Source organism: Zalophus californianus, chromosome 2 (genome assembly GCF_009762305.2).
Source record: "Zalophus californianus isolate mZalCal1 chromosome 2, mZalCal1.pri.v2, whole genome shotgun sequence".
Lineage (NCBI taxonomy): Eukaryota > Metazoa > Chordata > Mammalia > Carnivora > Otariidae > Zalophus > Zalophus californianus.
Window position 1 is genome coordinate 195,384,739 of NC_045596.1, and position 22,917 is coordinate 195,407,655.

The 22,917-nt window shown below is 38.2% G+C and overlaps 1 protein-coding gene across 1 annotated transcript in view; it reads left to right on the forward strand.

Moving 5' to 3' along the window:
* Positions 1 to 203: 203 nt before the first annotated feature.
* Positions 204 to 22,917, forward strand: part of GPM6A (glycoprotein M6A) — a 324,615-nt gene continuing 301,901 nt past the window's right edge. The window contains exon 1 of the mRNA XM_027599958.2: positions 204 to 426. Within this exon, the coding sequence (XP_027455759.1) occupies positions 423 to 426 (4 nt within the window). The 5' untranslated portion in view covers positions 204 to 422. The remainder of the gene's footprint in view (positions 427 to 22,917) is intronic.

Below are 22,917 nucleotides of genomic sequence, written 5' to 3' on the forward strand. Positions count from 1 at the left end.
AGGGGTTATTATTTTGGCCACAGGGTCCCTGGTGGGGGGCTGAGACAACGCATGTGTCTGTGGTGTGTGTCTAACATTTAGGGGGGGAGGCGTCTGCACGTGGCCCGCGGCCGAACGAAAGGGGGCGGGGTGGGGGGCGCGGGGAGGAGAGCGCGCGCCAAGGGCCGGGCAGTAGCCATTAGCTTGAGGAGGCAGGTGGGAAGAGGGAGGGGTCTGCGCGTCCTCAGAGGTTCTGGGATCCCAGAGACCCGCTCCGCCGGGAGCGGGGAGCGGGGAGCGGGGGGCGGGGGGGGGGGAGGCTGCCACTCGCCGAGGCGCCGGGAGCTGAGGAGCGGCTGGGAGAACTTAGTCCCTCGCGCTCGCCTGGGGCCGCTCGTCCGGGGACGTTGGTCCGGAGACGCCGGGCAGCAGGACGTCGGGCCATGGGTGAGTGCGCGGGCGGGGCCGCGGGGCCGCGGGAGTGGGTGGCACGGAAAGAAAGTGCATGTGGCTCGGCCTCGCCGTCTGTCTCGGCACTTGTCCCGGGCGCGGGGCGGTGGGGACGCGGCGGCACCCGGAGGGAGGCCCGCGGGACGCTGCGCCGGCGCCCCTGGCCGCGAGCGCGCGGGGACGGCGGCCCGGGGGCGGCGCGCTCGGCGGCGGGGGAGCCGCCGAGGGAGTCCGAGGGCGCCGGGCTTGCAAGGAGCGAGCGGGCTCCGCACGTGTGCCCCCGCGCTGCAGAGGGCCGTTCGGGGAGCAAGTTGAGGTGGGGCCCGAGAAACGGAAACTTCGCACAACTTCCATTCGCACAGGTTCCCGTGAGGGAGGTGCCGGCGCAGGGCGAGGTCGGGGACACTTGCGACGAGTCCCTGGCTCCCCGGAGTGCCGCATGTGCGCAGAAGGCTCGGAGTTGAGGCTGGGGGCTGGTGGGTTCCGCCTGCCCCGCAGCCGCGCAGACGGCGTGGGTGAAAGGGCGTCCAAACCCGCTCGGGTCACCGGGCGGTGGAGTTCGCGCCGTGCAGCTCTGCTCGAGCTTCTGGACGGGGTCCACGCCTCCGGAGTGTGGCGGCGGCAGCTTGGAATGGCCCCAGGAATGTGGCCGGGCGGGGTGGAGGGGTGGGAGAACCTGGTGCGAAGCGGGCATCCAGAGCCGGCGCGTCGAGGTCGGTCCCACGAGGAGAGTGCGCGGGAGAGCAAGGGAGGGGCGGGAGAGGAGGCACCCGCATCCTCCCGGACGTGGTTTGCTTTGCGCGGGGTTGTCCACAGGGTCGGGCAGTGCTGCTTTCCCCGGTTACTGATTAGCGACCCACCAGCGGTCGGGTTTCCTATTCAACGCCCGCACACACTCATTTCTTCTTGTCCCAGTCCGTGGCGCGCCCCTCCCCCGGCCTCTCCCTTGTCCTTTGTTGTAAAGGATTTGTTCCAGAGTAAAGGAGGCTTTGGGACAGACGTGCTCGGGGTGAAATTCCTAAGTTCCCACAGGCTCGAGGGTTAGGGGAGGCTTTGACTGCTAATCGGGGGAGTTATACACACTGGCCAGTTTAGGGGAAAGGAAAAGAGAGAAAGCTGAGGACATTTTTTGCCTCTGAATGTGAATTGTGGTCAAGACGTTCATAGTTTTCTTTTTGCTTGACCCGGAAGTCTTAAAAAGACCCATTTTTACGGCCTTTGAGTAAAGCAGTGTTGCAAATGATCTCCAGAATGGAGATCTGTCTTTAAAAGTTTTCTGAAATTGAAGGAATATTTACAAGTTAAAAAGGAAAGGTCAAACACTTTCCCAAGTGTGGCAGAAAGTATTTCAGGCTTGGTCTTCCATTTTTTCTTTTCATTGTACGTGGGACTATAAACTCTTGTTAGAATAACACATGGAGGCAAAAAGCTGTCATAAATGGAAAGCCAAAATAATTGACTTAATGGAATTTATTCATTTACCCCACTGAAATCACTAAGATGTGATTTGTATCCAACGTACAGTCTCTAGAAAGAAGCAATCATTTACCTTGTAACCTTAAGCTTGAGTGGACTGTCTATCAAACAGTAAGGGACTCTTAATTTTGAAGTTAATTGTTTCTCTAGCTTGCATTTCCATACTGTAATGAAAACAGTTGGTTCTGAATTTTACTTCAGTAGCCCTTGGATAAACTAGGCATGATCCGGGTTATAGGAAGGTGTTATTATGGAAAAGAGGTGGAGCTAACACCTGAGCCCTTAGGGTAATCCTGAGCTTGGTCTGTAGCTCTTACAGGTTCTCCTCCCTATCTGTAATCTGACAGATACCTACAATTTGTCTCCACCTTCTTCTATAAGGAACACATTACATTTTTCTTATTGAAATTGAGGTCACTAGAAACTCACATTGGTGTCAGATGGCTAGTAAGAGAGCTTGGGTAGAGGAAGCAAGTGCGAGCCCAGGGGTCAGGGAGTAGAGAAAAGAACAAATATGTAGCAGCGGAGAGTGAGATCAAGATGCCAAGACTCAGGACAGTGGCCCAGACATGCAGTGCAGAAATAGGAAGAGCCACCGAGCAGATGGGGGCCGATGAGAGACAGAAGGAAGGAAATATGTACAGAAACTAGAGAGAAAACGCTTGGTCACTTAAGGTCATCTTTCTCCTCTTCTTTTAATTTACTTGTGAAAGACACAGAACGTTAGAATTTCTTTTGTTTAGTGGTAGCAGGGGGTGAGGACATTGGAGTCGACATTGCTAGGATGAAGGGGAAAAACTGTGGGAGAATGCCTGGCTGTGCCAGCAAGCTGAATCCATCTTTTTCTGGTGTCATGACAACCGAAATTTATCATTTATAGACAGGAAGATGGTGCTATGGGAGTGAATATAGCAATCAATTCTTGTTTGACTCAGAAGAAATCCATACTCTAGCATTGTAGAAGAATGAGAATAATTGGTTAATCAAATATTCTGAATAATTTATAGTTATATCTATAATGCACAAGGCTAATTCTTAAAAAAAAAAGAAAGAAAGAAAGGTTATTTGAAAGTAGGCAAATTGACATTTTGGCATCTCTTGCTTCCTTCTTTTATTTTCTTTCCTCGGTGATGCCTTCAGCTTATCTAGTTATGCAACAGGGTTTTCCCTCTGCCCTCAAATACTGCTCTACAGAAAGGATATGATGAAGTGTTTCATACTAAAAAAAATGCAGGACTAACTCTTTGCCAAGAGTGTTTGCATTTTAGCTGCAAGGCTAACTTTGACCTACAAGCTTCTAATAGTGAGATAAGTCGGGAATATTTTTAATTTCTCCTCTAACGACATCACCTACTGCTCTTTGTTTTATTTAAAAAATGATATTGGACATTATTTAGTTCCACAGGTTATTGTGGAAAGTTTCATGGAGGGAGTGGTATTGAACCTGATTTGGGGGGATGTGAAGGGATTTGGTAAGGGAAGAAGTGTTCTGGATAGAACAATGGGTCTCTTCTCAAAGCAGGAAGGAAATCAGTTTTGGGGAGCAGTTAGACATGGAGCTGAGCGGACAGGGTGCCCTTGAGTTTGGAGAGCCTTCAAAAGTAACCAGAAGAATTTAGAATTTACACGATAGGAAATAGGGAGTCATGGAGGGATTTTGAGCACAGAAGAATTACAATGAAATTAGTGCTTAAAGGAGATGAATTGATCAGTGTTGTTTAAGACAAAGGATACATTGAAGAAGATAGACCCAGAAGATAGACCCAGTTGTCAAAGTAATCCTGAAATGATATGACATATATTTAGACCAGCCATAGTGGAATAGTGGTAACAGTGGAAACGGGGAAAAAAGATAGATGAAAGATATTTTTAATGAGAAATCTATAATATCAATCAATTGAGCAATAATGAGGAAAATGAATAATCTCTCTCTGGAGCTTTGAAACATTGAAAGCTGGGGAAATAATGGGTCCCTTGATAGAATATTTAAAGGATTAACCCGATGCTTTATTTTCCTGATGCTTTGGACAGAAGATTAATTTCATTTTTGGAATGTTAATTAAGAGGTGACAGCTAGACATGTAAACCCAAATGTTTAGTATGTTGGAAATACATAATGAGAATTTAGCAGAGCACAGGAACAAGAAGGAAAGTAAAGATCTGAGAGTTACCAACTTCTAGTAAGAGGTAAACCCGCACAACGAATTACCTGTTTGAAAGTGAGAATATAAACGAGTGCTGGTTGAGGGACAGGAAAAGGAAGGATAAACACTTGCAGGAAGAGGAACATAAACCACATGAAATGTACTAAATGCCCTCAAATTAGAGCAGTGAAATGTGACATCTTTAACATTCAGCTTTAGATCAAGGAGTCTAAGTTTTGATGAGAAGAAAATCAGGCAGAAATATTTTGTTCTCAATTTCAATAAATTTGGACTTGGTTAAGGATCTGTAAAATTATTTGCAAATTTAGGCAAAGAATAATGAAACATGACATTGTCTTAAACTTAGACCAGTTTTAGGAAAAATAGGGCCCCCTAGAGGCAGTTACGAACAGGGTCCAAAGAGCCAAGGTTTGAAGCCGGAGAAACAGAACAGACAATAATGCTTTATATCTTTGGGTGGGTCATGTAAATCTTGGGGATTGTTTTCCCTTTTGTTTGATGAAGGAGTGGGCAAGGTTCAATACCTTTATGTAGGTCAGATCTTGATTTGGTAACAATTAGAGGGAAAAACATGCAAAGAAGATAAGGTTGAGCCGTTCCCATTAAGCAAATTAAGAACAGTTTAATGGTGCTAGACTACTAGGTAAAACTTTTTTAAATTTTTTTTAGAGAGAGGGAGAGAGTGGGAGGGAGGGGCACAGGGAGAGTGAGAGAGAGAATCTTAGGCAGGCTCCACATTTTGGATCTCACAACCCTGAGATCATAACCTGGGCCAAAATCAAGAGTCGGGAAGTTTAACCGACTGAGCCACCCAGGTGCCCCTACTAGGTAAAACTTTTAAGGGTCATTTGGCCTCTAGTATATTATTCTCCCTGGAAAATTATAAAAGTCTTATAGTCTGAACCTGAACAGAGAAAGATAAAGTAATGTTCTGGTTATCCTTGCTGCATAACAGATATCCCCAAAACTAGTGAATTAAAACAACAATTTATTATTATCTCTCATGGCTCTGCAGGTTGACTGCTGAACAGTTCTTGTTTGAAGTCTGGTGCCTTTGCAGTCTAGTATCTCCTGGGGATTCAGGCATCTGAAGACTTGACCGGGTTGGTTGTGTAAGGTAGCTCCCACGTATTGGCAACTGATGCTAGCCCTTGGCTGGGAGTTCAGTTGGGGCTGCCTTCAAGTGACTTGGGCTTTTCACAAAATGGCAGCTGGATTCTGAGAGGCAACATTCCCAAGACAAGTGTTTCAAGGAACCCAGGCGGAAGCTGTAAGGGAGGGGCATTAGATCCCTCTTCTTGCTCTGAGGAGAAATATAATCTCCAAGGAGAGAAAAAAATTGCAGTAGCCAGCGAATTGATCTCATTTCTAAAAGAGATGTCTTTCAGTGTGATTCACCATATAGACATCATCAGGTTTACAAATGAAAATTTGATCCAAGTTTTTTGAAACACATATGATAAAGGACTGGATCTTTAATTAGAAATATGAAGAAATCTAGGCAGTCACACTAAAATTTCACAGCAGAACATTTGAGTGTGGAAATTCATGCCTGGGTGCAAATGTGTTAGGAGGGTGCTGGGATAAGCTCTACTCAAAATAATTTCAAATAAGCTCAGTTAGTCTTTCTTATTTTAATTTAAATCTGGAGTTTCTAAAGCTATTGCGAATTACTATTTATTTCACTTAGAATTGAGTTTGTGTCATAAATTGGAATGTAGGTCAGTAAATCCTTTATTTAATATCCTCTCATCATAATAAACTAAATGTTTTGTGATGAACTGCTCAGAAGCTTGCTTTAGTTTTCAAAAACATATTAATTATACAAAACACATAATTTGAACTGGTAGAGTGTTGACTAAAAATAAGTATAGGCTTAAATATTCTTATTTTTGGAACATATATTTCTAAATTAAAGATGTAAGATTTAACAAAACTTTAAATGTAAATTCTCATTTTATCATTTTTAACTGGAGAGGGTCAGTTTGTATTTCTGATACAAAAATACAGGGCTTTCTCCTAGACAACTGAGAAGCAGAAATTAGGGTGAATGAGATGGGTTTAAGCTCAAGGACAGAATTAGTTTCAACCTAGAAACTTAGTGGCCTTAAAAAAGAATTAGATTCTGGCTTTCAGTTTGGTTGATTTGAGGTCATTCTATTTTCGACTATTTGACAAGAGATGAGGAAATGAGGGTAGATAATGTGAAGTCATATACTTCATGCATACTACACTATACAACAAACACAACCCCATCTCACCAAGAAGCAAAGGCTTGACCTACATAACCAGTATAATCAGAATAATGCGTGAGGAGTCCAAAGGTAATATGACATGTAGTTAAAACAAATTCTTCTTTAGTTTGTTAAGATCACCTGTCAAAATAGTCACTCACTACTTACTGCATAATGTGTAAGATATACCAAAACTATTTAATAGCAAAATAAGTATCTCTTGCTGTTTCTATAAAATTTCTTGTTATATAAAATTTCTTGTTATATAAAATTTCTCTAATTATATTGTCTCATTAGAATAACTTAGGGAATATGTTACTTACGAATTCCTGGGTCCCACTGCCAGATTCAGATTGAGAAGATTTGGGCTTGAGAAGTGGACTTGCAGTCTTAACATGCAGTCTAGCCAGTTTTGAGGCAGGGAGTCTGGGGCATGCTTCGAGAAATAACCATTCTAGAATGCCTGCCTCTAGCTCCTTCATCAGGTCAACTGAGCTACCATTATAAGTGTTATTCCTTTACCTGTATCTCTGATATGTTACATTTAATTTCTAATCCAGTTCCTGACTCTAAAAAACGTTACCAAGAGCTATGCATTGGGAGTGCTGTTACATTACCAAGAGCTATGCGTTGGGAATGCTGTTACATTTCTGTTTCTTTTCTCTGTTAAACTCACTAGGTCTCTATAGGTGCTGTCTGTCTCTTTATGCATCAGTCACTTCTTAGCCTTAGATGGGGTGATGCTCTCCAGAGATGACTGAAACTCTTCCCCTGAAGATTGCTTATGATTTCTAGTCTCACGGCTTCAAGTGTTTATGTGTACATAACTACCAAATTGGTATCGCTATACCCAGGTATGCCTACCTCCACCCAGCGGTCCCTCGACTCCCCCAACCTCCGTATGTTCAAAACTGAATTAATTACATCCTTCCTGGATCTAGGTTCTCTCTTCTCGCCTTTTTCCTTTTCTGGATGACTCTTGGATACACCTGACTTTGAGGCTCTCAGGTCCTAACATCTCTTAGGTCTGCACTGTTTTATCATATATCACGAAGCTTGCTTTCATTCAACTCCTCCCCCTCCTGCCTGGGCTCTGGTGGTTTCTTCCTGTGCTGGTTACTTCCCCTCTTCCATTCCCGGAAAATCATCCCTGGATGGTGATCAGCACACTCCATTCAAGCACAGAGCTTACCATGCCATTTATCCTCACCACTGTGTTGTTTCCTGCTGTTCCCTTTTGTGTACTTTTTCCCTAAACAAAAGAAACTACACACTAATTTCATCTGCTCACCCTTAGCTTTGTCTTGCGCCCAGTTACTAAATCATGCTTGGCTCAGTCCTTGCCAGGCCCTTTCTGTTTCTCTACGGAAATGCAAGACCTTATTGCTTGACTTAACTTCATTAGCACAACTTAAATATATTTCCTGCATGAAAAATACCCACCATGTGCCCAGTTGAGTGTTTTCCAAAGTATGGGGTACATACTAGTGAGATGCAAGGTGTTTTAATTTTATATATTTAACAAATACTGTATTGAATACGTGTTAAGTGCTTTATGAGTACTTAGTGATTCAATCTTTACATAACAGTTCTATTATATAAATATTATTATTATTGTCTTCATTTTTACACAGAGGTTTAAATAATTTGTCCACGGTAACTGAAGTAGTAAGCAGCAGAGAAGGGATTTGAACTCAGGCAGTCTGTGCTCCCAGACACTATGTTATACTGTCTTTCCTTTTCAGGTGGGCATGATCTGATTTTAGGCGGTTCAAGAACATGGCATTAAATAAAATTGAATGTTACAATGATAAAATTATTCTCATCTCAATTTCTTTCAATTCTTTTGATTAAATCAAGAAGAAATCCTAATTTAGTGCTATTAGTTTTACGCATTTCACAGCAATTTTACCTTAACAGATCTCCATTTACATAACATGTTAAATGCATCCTGGTTTAAATAAAGTGATACTCAAGTAAAAAAACAGCCAAATAGTTAAAAAGTACCAATGATATTTCAGGTATTTCCTTTTATAATAAAGAGAGGGCAGGCCCTAGACTTTGAGCATTTGGTAGTCACTGTTTTTAAGATAAGAAATACTGACTATTTATTTATGGTAGAGATTTAAAGTTCTGTTGACGATATATTTTACTAAAAATGAAAACTGTGTTTTAAAACATGAAGTAAATGAAAGTAATGATGGTATCAATATGGGACAAACTATATAACCTGGAGGCAATTTGGTGCTGCAGAAGTAGTTAAAACATAAGTATTTCAATAAATTCTTATCCTAATTCATGTACATGGAGCTTGGGCACGTTTGTCACCGAAACTTCTGGGTCTCTGGGAATAATACCATCATTATTTATCTTACAGGGATGTTTGTAGGGAAATAAAAGGATATTTGAAAAGAGTCCTGAATATAATAAATGCTCAGTCAATTGTTACATTTTTACACATTGTTGAGTAATATGGTAAAAACCATGAGTACGGTGCACAAGGGCCTGGAGTTTAGGAAACACTGCATCTGATGAAAGTCTATGTTTTCTGTATGCTTTCAGTGTCTTATCTCTGCAGCTGTTATGGCACTTATTGAACATGTGAATGTGTTTTTTTCTTCCCCATTATTGAGGTCATGTCCAGACTCTGAAGGCAGCAACTTTTAGATAATTGGCTAAGACACCAACAAACATTCTTACCATTACACTGTTTGTCTAATATTGCCTACCCTCGCTCCCTTAGTAGAAAGTTAGAATTTGTCTGTGTAAAATGTATTTAGTATTTGACTCTTGTCTGTGTAAAATGTATTTAGGATTCATCATGGCAGGAGACAGGCAAGAAAGCAAAGGTGTGCAGTGAGTGTATCTGTCGTGGGAGGGATTCAACACTGGACCAAAGCCCCTCACGAGATGAAAAACATTAAGGCAACAAGGATTTAGAAGAATCTGCTGAAAAGCAGATAAGATAGCACAATGTCAGGAGAGTCAAAGGAGAACAGCGGTTTTGTTTTGTTTTTAGTGTTTTTATTTATTTATTTGAGAGAGATAGAGAGCAGAAGCAGGGAGAGGGGCAGGCAGAGGGAGAGGGAGAAGCAGGCTCCCCGCGGAGCAAGGATCCTGATGCGGGGCTCGATCCCAGGACCTGGAATCAGAACCTGAGCCAAAGGCAGATGCTTAACTGACTGGTGCCCCAGGAGAAGAGCGTTTTGGAAATGAATGATCTACAGTATTCAGTACACCAAAAAGAAGAGAGGAATGCCTTTCTTTTGCTTAATGGCAACTGAGCCATCCAGGAGCCCCCAAAAGTACTATTTTGTCTGGAAAAATGTTTGATGGCGGGATGCCTGGGTGGCTCAGTTAAGCGTCTGCCTTCAGCTCAGGTCATGATCCCAGGGTCCTGGGATGGAGCCCTGCATCGGGCTCCCTGCTCAGCGGGGAGCCTGCTTCTCCCTCTGCCTCTGCAGCTCCCCCTGCTTGTGTTCTCTCTCTCTCTCGCTCACTTTCTCTCAAGTAAATAAAAATCTCTAAAAAATGTTTGATGGCATTTGGGGATGTTTTTTTAAATGAATGTGCCTTTTTGATTGTTTTAAATTGTGTAATAATATGTTCAGTAAAGACATAACTTGTCTGTTTTGACAAGCATATTGTGTTTATATTTCTTATATTTCATTTATAGAGAATATTTATACCTGTAATACTAAGAATATGTAGATAAATATAGGGTCTATATTCAAAAAGTTAAATGAATCAGCAGAGATAAAGCATATCGTGGTTAAATATTTACTAGGCCAAAAATCAGGATATAATGGTTCTTGTCCCAGCTCAGTTGTTCCTGATCTATCTGTGTTACCTTTTTCCTCCAGTGTAGGTGAGAGACGTGAGTGCAGTAGCCTCTAAGATTCTATGCAGAAATAAATGCCTATAAGCTGGGGGTGCCTGGCTGGCTCAGTCCGTAGAGCTTGCAATTCTTGTTCTCAGAATCATGTATTTGAGCCCCACGTCGGGTGTAAAGATAAATAAATAAGTAAGTAAATAAATAAAGGCCTATAAGCTAATAAACAAACAAGAAAATAAATATAAGACACAGATGCCCACATCCTCATCAGATTATTAAAGAAGATAGTTGTATAGCAGTGTTTCTCAAAACTGCAAATAGACCGTCCTTCTTAGTAATTTCTTTGTGGTTTCAACCTAGACTTTCTAACAGAGAAGACTCTTAAGACTTCAGCCAGAAGATTTTGGTATTTTTCTTTTTTCAAGCCTTAGATATATATTTTTTATACTTACCAAGTGAAGATAAAGAAACAACTGAAACAAAACAAACATACAGTATTTCCGGGAATTATCTGAGGCTTCATTAAGCTATGTTACTCACTTATAATTCATTATATATTATTATTTATATACATTATTAACATAATAATTATATATTATAGTCTTTATACATTATTGATATGTTACATAGTAATTATAGGTATATATTATAATACATATTATTGATATATAATAACAACTATATGTTATAATAATATATTACTAATAAGTGAGAGAACTAGTTGATATATTTCAACATGTAGGTTTATATTTCTTATGCTGGTAGCATCCTAAACTTTTGAAGTATATTGCTGCATGTGTGTCTGTGTGTGTATGTGAGTGGGGTCCTTGTTTCTTTATTTTGTTTGATTTGTTTAATTTTTATGTGTGTGAGTACAAGACAGTGTTCTGTGAAGTTGTTACAATGAAAAAGGAATCATTTTGCATTTCCTAAAAATGGTGTTTTAACCATGGCAATGTTCTCTGGAGGTAAAAAATACAGCCATGCTTAAATCCTAGTCAGTAAGTCCCAAACGTTTTTTTAAAAGAAATATCAGGGTATAGAGAAGGAGATGATATCTGAAAATATAAAATAAAATACAAAAATAAAATATAACTCACAGCTGCCTTATTCTCTCTGGGTGTAATAGTTTGTATCTCTTTTATTAAGGAAAAAACGTAAGTATGTAAAAGAGAAGTGCTGAAATGGACTTGTTTTCAAAAAATTCTGAAGACCAAATACACAGTACTATATCTACTTTAGTAGACTTTTTCTGTTACTGAGATAAGTCAACTATGACTTCAGATAAGTCAACCATGAGCTTGAGACTTGAAGCTCAGATAATGAACATTGGGTACTAAGGGAGTTTTCTGCATTCCCATTTCAGATTTTTCTACTAAATAGTTCAGAAAGGACAAAAATTCACAAGGAAGTACTGGATACAGGACACATGTGTGACAAGGTTATCCATTATTGTCACTGTTTTACATGGTCTTTTCCTTTTAGAAAAGGACTTACAAAAAAGAATATAATTTTGTTTGTTAATTATACATGAGAAAGTAAATTCACAGCGACAAGTCTCTAGAGAGGAAAAAGCCAGAGCAGCTATTAATATAAGTGCACAATTTGTAAGTAATTTGTTCCTTAGGTATAAATGAAGTAGAGATCATTAGAAAAAAATAGTGTTATTAATTAGATCCATTCATTTCACAGCAGTTACTTCAATGGACTTCCCTTTACATAACATGATCAATATATGGTTTACATAAACTGAGAGGTAAAGTGATGTTCAATTCAAAGGAGTTTAAAAAAATTTTTTAAATACTAATAATGACAAATCTCATCACATTGTATTAAAATCATTGCTGTGGCCGAATCATTGTACCTAGGGCTACCAATATGTCCATGGTAAAAGAGTACTGTGTATTATGTACTGGAAATTTGCTAAGAAAGTAGAGCTTAAGCATTTTCTCCATTAAAAAAAAAAGGTAACTGTGGGGTGATGAATGTGTTAATTAACTGAATTGTGGTTAATTACTTCATAATGTATATATATCATCACGTTGTAAACTTGAAATATATACAATCTTATTTATCAACTGTACTTCACTAAAGGTGAAAATTTATGAAAATAAAAAAACTACATTAAAAAAATGTGTACTTCTCCCCTAAAAAAGCAGCCTCTTAAGTTTACTTTAATATTCGTATGACTGAACAAATAGTTCTTAGGGGTCTACCACATGCTCATATTGTTCTGTACAGAGTGACATAGTGAAGGATGCAGAGTAAGTATAATTTCTGTTCCGGAATGGCTTACACATTAATTAGAGATATAAAACTTGCACACAGAAAACCATTTCAGAATTTTATAAGATTAGATAATGGAGATCTAGATTAAATGTAAGGATTGCTAAAACCATCGATCAAGAATGGAATAGACCAGTGGAGGCTGCAACCATCACAGCAAGTTTTCCAAATGAGGAACCGGAGGAAGAACTGGGTGTCCTGTGACTTTGTCACGAAGTAGGGGTGGGGGTGGTGTGGGCGTAGCCCAGGAAAGGCAGGGGCAAAGGATGAGGAGGGAGGTGGAGGTGGAGGTGAGGGGGGATGGCTTGTTTCCCCTTTCCCCCGAATCTGCTTCCCCTCAGCTGCCTGGTATAAAGGCTACTAGTTTTTCCACTCTCCATGACCTGTGGAATGGGATAGGGGTCACAACCTAACAGAAGGCTTTCTAGTCATGATGAACATAATGTGCATGGCTCCTTGGGGTGAGCAGGGTCAGGGTTCCACCTGTCACAGCACCTTAGCCTTCTGTTCCCTCGCTCTGTTGCTCCAACTATAGACCTCATTGTCCTCACCCAGCCCTAAGATAAGCTGTGTGCTGTTTGCTTTCCTTCTGTTCCAGCCTGTCATTACTTCCTTTCTATTCAGTCATGGCCCATGTTCCAACCACTCTTTTGCAGTTGATCTTGATTCCCTTAGCTCTTTGTGTCAGTGAAGTCTAGATTATTGCAACCTAGGTGGGAAGAAGGCTTGATACAAGAATTGAGAAAATGGTTCTATTACACGATCATGCATTTGTAGCATTTCAGACACGGAGTGATAAGGAACTTAGCCGACTTGTTACAGATGTGGTAGAAAGGAAGGACATATGAGAGATCATGAGAAGGAAAGCTATCTTTCTGTCTGTTAGAATACCAACCGCAAGAAGTTGGTATTCTGAAGAAGAGAGAAAGCCATCATCAAAGACAAGCACAAACTGCAAATATTTACAATCCAGGCAGTTGCCAATTAATTAAATTTAATGTATCAAACCCCTTGTTATTAAATAAGAGGATGATGTGGATGACTTCTGTCAACCCAATGATTCGGGATTGTTTGGTTGATCTACTTGTCTACTTGTTATTTCCTGCTACCCCCCTCCGTAGAAACTGCAAGACGATGAACTTTCCAGATGAAGGACTATAGTAAGATTATGCAATTGGCTTTAGTCTCTATGTAAATAAAAACTTCAAACAAGCTTTTAAGATCCAATTTCCAAATGACTGCCGTGATGTATCAGAAATTTATAAAATTTGACCTAAATATGTAAGAATGCCCACTTAATTGTAAATGAAATAATTTAATTTAGCATAAATATAGAGTATAACTTAATGGGCTATTTTAAGGATCAAATTAAGTTAAAAAATTTAAAAAATTGAAAATTTATTTTTTAAGATTTTATTTTTAAGTAATCTCTATACACAACATGGGGTTTTAACTTACAACTGTGAGATCACAAGTTGCATGCTCCATCAATGGAACCAGCCAGGCACTCCTAAAAAAATCTGAAACTTTAGATACCAGAAAATGTGATATAGTTATGTGGTGGATAGGATACCAACAGTTTTTTAAATATCACTATTTATTTAGCATTTTGAACTTTTCCCTTTTTTCCCTATTTTTAATACTTAGTATGTGTGATTTAATTGAAGTGAAGGGCAAAGAAGAAAGATCCCTTTTCCTTAACACCTTAAATTTCACATTCTTACCTTCAGTGTCTCTAATTCTGGGGGCTGTCTTCCATTTCCTTTTTTTTTGCCACCCCATTTTTCCCCCTTTCTTGCTTTTTCTTGGCTTTTAAAGTTTAAAATGATGAATGTTTGAAGAAGGCCATTATCCTTGCAGTTGAAAAATTCATTCAGTTCTCTCCCATCTTCTGTGTAAAAGACTGACCCAAAGCAACATGAAATACAATACTACATAATTAAAGTATTCTGGATAGGTGAGTTTTAAAAAACTAATTGGGTATCTATAACTATGTTGTTTTTTAAAGATTTATTTGTTTATTTGGAAAGAGACAGAGAGCATGAGCAGAGAGCAGGAGAGGGAGAGGGACAAGCATACTCCCTGTTGAGTGGGGAGCCTGACTCGGGGCTTGATCCCACAAACCCAAGATCGTGACTTGAGCCAAAGGCAGGCACTTTACCAATTGAGGGACCCAGGAGCCCCTGTAACTGTTTTTTGTTTTGTTTTGTTTTGTTTTTTTCCATTCTCCACTGACGCTTTCTCATATGAATATATGGTGGTACATGCAGGTGCAAATGTGTAGAGGGAGGATCTCCCTGTCCTCAGCTGCCAAGTAGTACTAGTGGGCATGACTCTGGTCATCCCATTCCTGCAGACTGTAGCATTGAGGTACAAGTAGCTGTTTGCTCTCCTCAAGCAGAGTCCTTCTGTTTCCTTTGTCAATGGCTTTCTTCTTCTGTCCTAGTGGCTGTAGCACACTGTTTATTTATTGGCTGTTTAGAATGAAAAATCTAGTCTTTGATCATTGACAACGAATCAGAGCAATGAGCCTGCCCATCACGGTACACTGGGTATAGTCTTTGGTTGTTAGGCTCTTGGCTGGTTTGCTGTACTTTACTGTCCTGAAAGTTGGAGGAAATCTGGCTGCTTTGTTGGTTGTTTTCCTCTTCTTATTAACACTTGCCAAATCTTTTGTCATGCATCTTTAGAACCATGACAGCTTCTAGGTCAAATTTCAGTTTTGATCACTGCATCTTTAGAAGTAAAAAGCTAAGGACTGAAATAGCCATTTCCTTCTCAGTGATTGCCGTGGATGCTGATTAGCTGCACGCTGGTTGTTGAAGTCATAGCAACAAGTCCTGCTTACTGTCTTCTAGGCATCTCAATTAAGTTTTTTAGTCTTTGAATATATAACCACAAAAAAAGTTGGATCTCCTAGGGAAAATGAATACGTTCTTTTATAAGAGAACAACTTCGTAGAGTTAATTAAGCATTCTTTTCTAATGTTCATTTCTGAACTAAGCTAGAAATTATTTGCAGTCCTTCCTTTTTTTTCTTCCAGTTTTCATAATTAGCCTTTCAATGGACTTAATCTTTTAATTTTAAGATGATTAATTGCCAAGTTGTTGGGTGCCATTGCTTAGGTTACTAAGCTAAACATAACCAGCAATAACAAGAAGTGCACTGAAGTTGTTATAATGGCAACAAATACTCAAGTTTTATTTTCAACAAAGACTCAGGACATTTTATAGTCAACAATATTGTCTTGAGAAGAGCTGTAATTATTTCACTTTTCCAGAGAAAGATAGATTTGGGAAGGTAATTTAATTTTTTTGTATTAAATTTTTCTACCATATACAATAGGAAGAGAAAAGGATTTTTTCTCTTTTTACAAGTCATAAATACAGTTGACCCTTGAGCAATGTGGGGATTAGGGGCACTGTCCCCCCATGCAGTTGAAAATCCGTGTATAATTTTGACTCCCCCAAAACTTAACTAGTAAGAGACTACTGTTGACTGGAAGCTTTACCTGTAACATAAACAGTCAATTAACACATATTTTGTATGTTATTTGTATTATTTACTATATTCTCACAATAAATTAAGCTAGAGAAAAAATATTATTAAGAAAATCATAAAGAAGAGAAAATACATTTTCAGTACTGTACTGTATAGAAAAAAAAAACACATAGAAGTGGACCTGCACAGTTCAAACCATGTTTTTCAAGGGTCAACTGTAATTATAATATGTCCCTATATAAAGGTATCAGCAAGGTGCTTGGCATAAGGTCAATATATTCAATTAAGAGCATGCCTATATGTATTGTAATCCTGTTGTATGATAGCTACCCTTGTGGTGAGCATAGCATAACATCTAAACTTGTGAAATCACTATGTTACACACCTGAAACTAATGTAACATTGTGTATCAACTATACCTCAATGAAAAAAAAAATAAATTAGAAAAGAGCCTGCCTGTATGTCAACAATACCAAAACAAAGGTAAAAAAAATTCAATTGACAATAGCAAAAATTCTAAAATAAACCTACAAATAAATGTACCAAAAATAATATGAGATTTTAATGGCAGAAAGTAAATGTAAATACATGACAAGCTATATCTGTTTAGTAAATGTGAAATCTCATTTTCAGAAATATTCCAATTATCTTTTGTATAATTATATACAAAGTAATTTCAATAATATTCCCCAAGAATTTTTCATGGAATTAACAAAGTGATTTTAAAACTCTGTATGGAGGGGCGCCTGGGTGGCTCAGTCGGTTAAGCATCTGCCTTGGGTTCATGTCATGATCCCAGGGTCCTTGGATCGAGTTCCACGTCAGGTTCCCTGCTTAATGGGCAGCCTGCTTCTCCCTCTCCCTCTACCTGCTGCTCCCCCTGCTTGTGCACTCTCTCTCTGTCAAATAAATAAATAAAAAATCTTTAAAAAAAAGAAAGAAAGCTTTTAAAAAAATAAATAAAGCTCTGTATGGAAAAGTTATTTTCTATAAATTGTTGACATAAAAATAAGGAGAAGGGAGAGGTTGATCAGGTTTTCTAAATATCTAGATTTATTTCTTAAACTATGGTAATTATAACTGTGGTTTGAGCACTAAAAAAACAGAAGATGAATGGAACCAAGCAAGGTGTCAAAAAAAAGATGCAGATATCTGTGTCCTTGATGTATGATAGGAGAGGAATTACTAGTCAGTGTAACACTGTGTAATTAATGGTGTTAGGACAACAGTTTTACATACAGAAAATGAATAAGTTACTTTTATGCCTCACACATACCCCTCCCTGGCTCCACACATGAAAATAAATTCTAGATGTATCTAATAAGAGGGACCTAGTAAGAATCTAACTGTGAAAAACAATCTTAAAATGGGAAGACAAATATCGGGCAGTAACTTCATGACAATGGTGTAGGAAGGATTTTTAAAACATAGAGGGAAAGTAGTAATAATAAAAGACCGACAAGTTTGACCATACCAACGTTGAAAGTGTCTTTACGATGAAATAAAAACATTAAAAAATACAGGCCACGTTATAAAAGCTTAATTTTTGAAAAAAATATAATAAGCTTTTATTAATCATTAAGAATAAGAGAAATGATAATAAACAAATGAGCAAAATAAAGGGACAAGAATTTCAAAGAAGAAGAAACTGTAGATGCCCCATAAATATATCAAGAAATGTTCCCATGTCTGGTAATCAGAAAAAATCAAGTATGTGCATGTGTGTACCTGTGTGCGTGTGTGCGTGTGTGTGTGTGTGTGTGAGAGAGAGAGAGAGAGAGAGAGAAAGACAGAGATTGAGGAAAAAAGGTAACCTGAGTAATCTTATACATATTAAGTAAATTGAATTAGTAGTTGTAAAGCTTGCAGCAAAGAAAACTTCAGGCACAAATGGCTTCAATGGTGAATTTGACCTATCATTTAAGGAAGATATAATAGTGATTCTATCATGAAGCTTTCCAGTAAAAAGAATAGGAAGAAATACTTCCCAAGCCATTTTATGAAGCCAGCATTACCCTGATGCCAAAGCCTGACAAGGACTTTACAATAAAATAACACTACAGATTAGTCTTATGAACATAGATGCAAACATCCTCAAGGAAATTTTAGTAAATTAAATCCGATATATAAAACATTTAAACCAAGAACAATAAACCACGTGGGCTTTAGACTAGAAAAGCAAGGCTGGTTTAACATTTGAAAATTAACCAGCATAATTCACCATGACAACAGACCAATGAAGAAAATACTGTATACGTGTCTCAGTAGATGTAGTAAAATCATTTGACAAAATTCATTATCCATTCCTGATAAAAGGTCTTCACAAAGTAGGAATATAAGTGAACTTCTTAACCTGATAAAGGACATTTACAAAAATCCATACTTGCTGGTGAAAGACTAAATACTTTTCTTCTAAGACTGGAAACCATGCAGAGATCCCCACACTCAGTATTCCTTTTTGTCATTGTGCCAGAGGGGTCAGCCAGTAAGGCAAGAAAAAGGAATAAAACTCGAATTTAGATTGGAAGGGAAGAAATAGACACTTTCTCTTTACAAATAATAGCATTATATAAGTAGGAAGTCTGAATTAATTTACAAAAAAGTTATTAGAGTTAATATGTGAATTTAGTGAGGTTGCACGATACGTGATCAATATATAAAAAATAATTGTATTTTCACCTACTGGTAATAAACAACTGGACATTTATATTTAGAAATAGTACCATTCAAGGGAAATGAAAGCAAAAGTGAACAATTGGGACCTCATCAAGATAAAAAGCTTCTGCACAGTGAAGGAAACAGTCAACAAAACTAAAATGCAGCTGACAGAATGGGAGAAGGTATTTGCAAAGAATGCATTGGATAAAGGGCTAGTATCCAGAATATATAAAGAACTCAACAAAATCAACACCCCAAAAATAAATAATCCAATTAAGAAGACATGAACAGACATTTCTCCAAAGAAGATACACAAATGGGTAGGGTAACAGACACATGAAAAAATGCTCAGCATCACTCATCATCAGGGAAATACAAATCAAAACCACAATGAGATACCACCTCACACCTGTCAGAATGGCTAAAGTTAACAATTCAGGAAACAACAGATGTTGGTGAGGATGGGGAGAAAGGGGAGCCCTTTTGTACAGTTTGTGGGAATGTAAATTGTGCAGCCACTCTGGAAAACAATATGGAGATTCCTCAAAAAGTTAAAAGTAGAACTACCTACGACCCAGCGATTTCACTAATAGTTATTTAGCCAAGGGATACAAAAACAGTGATTCGAAGGGGCACATGCACCCCAATGTTTATAGCAGCAATATCCACAATAGCCAAACTGTAGAGAGAGCCCAGGTGTCCATCAACAGAAGAATGGATAAGGAAGATGTGATATGTGTATATATGTATGTAATATTACTCAGCTACCAAAAAGAATGAAATCTTGCCATTTGCAACAACATGGATGGAGCTATGCTAAGCAAAATAAGTCAGTCAGAGAAAGACAAATACCATATGATTTCACCCATATGTGGAATTTAAGAAACAAAACAGATGAACGTGGGGAAGGGAAGGAAAAATAAAATAAGATAAAAATAAAATAAGATAAAAACAGAGAGAGAGGTAAATCATAAGAGACACTTAACTATAGAGAATAAACTGAGTGTTGCTGGAGGGGAGGCATATGGGGACATGTGCTAAATGAGTATGGACATTAAGGAAGGCACTTGTTGGGAATGAGCACTGGGTGTTATATGTAAGTGATGAATCACTAAATTCTACTCCTGAAACCAATACTACACTGTATGTTAACTAACTTGAATTAAAAAAAAAAAAGCACCATTTATAATAGTACCAAAACATATAAAACAGGCATAAGTCTAACTTTATGCTGAAAATTATAAAACATTAATGAAAGAAAACAAAGACCTGAATAAATGGAAAGACATGTCATACTCTGATTGGAGGGTTCAATATTAAGTTATCAGTTCCCTCGAAACCCATCTGTAGATTCAACGTAATCCCAATCAAGGTTCTAGCAAGAATTTTTGTAGAATAACAAGTTGGTTCTACAATTTAGATGGAAAAATGGAAGAAGTAGAACAACCAAAACAATTTAGAAAAAAAAATGCATGGTTCAAGATTTCAAGACTTACTCTAAAGCCCTAGTAATCAAAATGATGTAGCATTAGTGAAAGTGTAAGCATATACATGAATGGAACGGAGGGCAAAATCTGGAAGTGAACCTACATAGAAAGTCAACTTATTTTTGACAAAGGTGCAAATACTATGCAATGGAGAAAGGAAACTATTTTAAACAAATGATGCTGACAGAATTGGGCATTCATGTGTAAAGAAATAAACCTTGACCCAACCTGTACTATGTAGAAAAATTAACTCAAAATGGATAAGAGACCTGAAGGTAAAACATTAAATTATAAACCTTTTAGGGGAAAACATAAGAGAATATCTTTGTGGCCTTAGGTTTGGCAGATACTTCTTAGGAAAGATACCCAAATCCTAAATTTAAAAGAAAAAATTTTGGTCTAAATCAAAATTTGAAACTTCTGTGAAACCCATTGTTAAGAAAATGAAAAGAACAGCCATACACTGGAAGAAATTATCTGCAAAACACATATCTGATGAAAGACTCGTATCCTGAATATATAAAAACAATGAAGACCCAATAACAACAACAACAAAAACAAATACCCAATAAAACAGTGGGCAAAAGATTTATGCAGACACTTCACCTAGGAAATATACAAATGGCAAACAAACATTTAAAAAAGATGCTGAACTTTATTAGTCACTAGAGAAAGGAAAATCAAACTGACCATGAGATATCACTATATACCTGCTAGGATAGTCAAAAACAGAACCAAACCAAGCCAAACCAACACCAAGAAAACACCAAAACCCTATCAATACCAACTGCTGATGACAAACAACTAGAACTCTCCTAAAATGCTGCCAGGAATGCAAAACAGTACAACTGCTTTGCGAAATGATTTTGCAGTTTCTTATAACGTTAAACATACATTTAATATGAACCAATAAATGCACCCTTAATGTATTTACCTAGGATAAATAAAAACTTAGGTTCACTTATAAATGAATGAATGAGTGTTTCTAATGGCTGTCTTTATAGTCATTAAACACTGTAAAGAATCCAGAAGTCCTTTAACTGGTAAATGGATCTACAAACTGGTACGGCCTACAATAGAATACTACTAAGCAATAAAACAGAAGGGACTGGTGATAAACTCTGGTAACAAAATAGCATGGATGAATCTCCTAAATGTTATGCTAAGTGAAGAAAGCCAGAATTTAAGAGCTATCAATCCATTTATGTAATATTCTAGAAAAGGCAATTCTCTAAGGGCAAAAAGCCACATCACTGGCTAATAGGAGTAAGAAGTAAGGGTGGGTGGCTGACTGCTAAGGGACAAGGTAATTTTGGGAGAACTTTTTCTGTCTTGATGTGGTGGTGCTTATGTGACTATGCATTTTCCCAAACTCGCAGAGCTATAAACTACCAAGGGTGAGTTTTGCTGGACAACAAATTATACCCCAGGAAAACAAATAAAATTTGAAGTAGATATGATTAAATAATAACTTTGGTTAATTTTGAGTGGCAGTTTACTTTTTTCTTTTATTTTTATGCTTAAAAAATAAAAATAATAAAAATTAATTTGTCCAATTTTTAATAGAGTCAAAAGAATTCCTTCTAGATAACAATTTTCCCCATTCCCGTTCCAAACCCTGTTTATTCTCTTATGTTCTGTAGATCATTCAATCTTTATTTTTTTCTTCCGTTTCCTTCAGTTTCACACAATGTATAAAATCTCTAAGTGTTAGACATAATAGAAGTGGGAATTTTTTAAACAACCTTTAATTAAAATCGTTCAGTTTATTCAGGCATTAAGCATTAAATAATATGTTCCAGTTTATTTTGTATTAAAAATGGAATACATTTTAATGACAAGATATGCTAACAAACAAAAATCAAACCTATGCCTGATGAACTGGTGCGTTGTTTGAGAGAAAGCCTTAGGATCCCTGACTCTTGAGAACTGACATGTACCTGAGTCTTTTCAAAGGTCACATCACCATTATTATTACCAATACAAATATTTTACATATTCTTTCACATGTGAAAAAACACTCTTTCAAAAACAGTTTTGATTTGTATTGTATGTATCAAAAACATTACAGTTTTGATTTTACTGTAAGTAGAATTTAGAAACATAATTATTATATTCCATCAAACCAATTCAGTGCTAATATTAAGAACTTGAATTTATTTAGGAAGAGCACTCACACATTACAAGAATAATCCAGTTAGTAGAAATTGAGCTTGCACACATGGAAGATAATAGTAAGGCCTGTCTCAGAAAGGGAGCCCAGTACACTATCATCGGTCTGGGGTTCAAATTCTACCACCCTTATATTCATAATAAGCTTAGACAATTTGAACAATCTTACTGAGGCCTCAAAGATGTTTTCTTTTTAATTTTTGTAAAGTTATGATACTACTACTTCAGTTTTGTTGCATGGATTAAGGATATGCAAATAAACTCACATAGTACCTGGACTTGTAGATGCTCAAAATTACCTGTTATAAATTTTTTTTTAAAGATTTTATTTTTATTTATTTGACAGAGAGAGACACAGCGAGAGAGGGAACACAAGCAGGGGGAGTGGGAGAGGGAGAAGCAGGCTTCCCGCCGAGCAGGGAGCCCGATGCGGGGCTCAATCCCAGGACCCTGGGATCATGACCTGAGCCGAAGGCAGACGCTTAACGACTGAGCCACCCAGGCGCCCCTACCTGTTATAAATTTTATTATTGGGTGAATTATATTAGGACAGAAGGGTAAATCAGATAATGTGATAATCTGTGTAACGGACTGCATAGGAACGACTGTCCAAGTTGTAGAGCGAGAAGCTGTCCTAGCATTACTATTGCTCCTTCCAGTTATTACTATTGCTA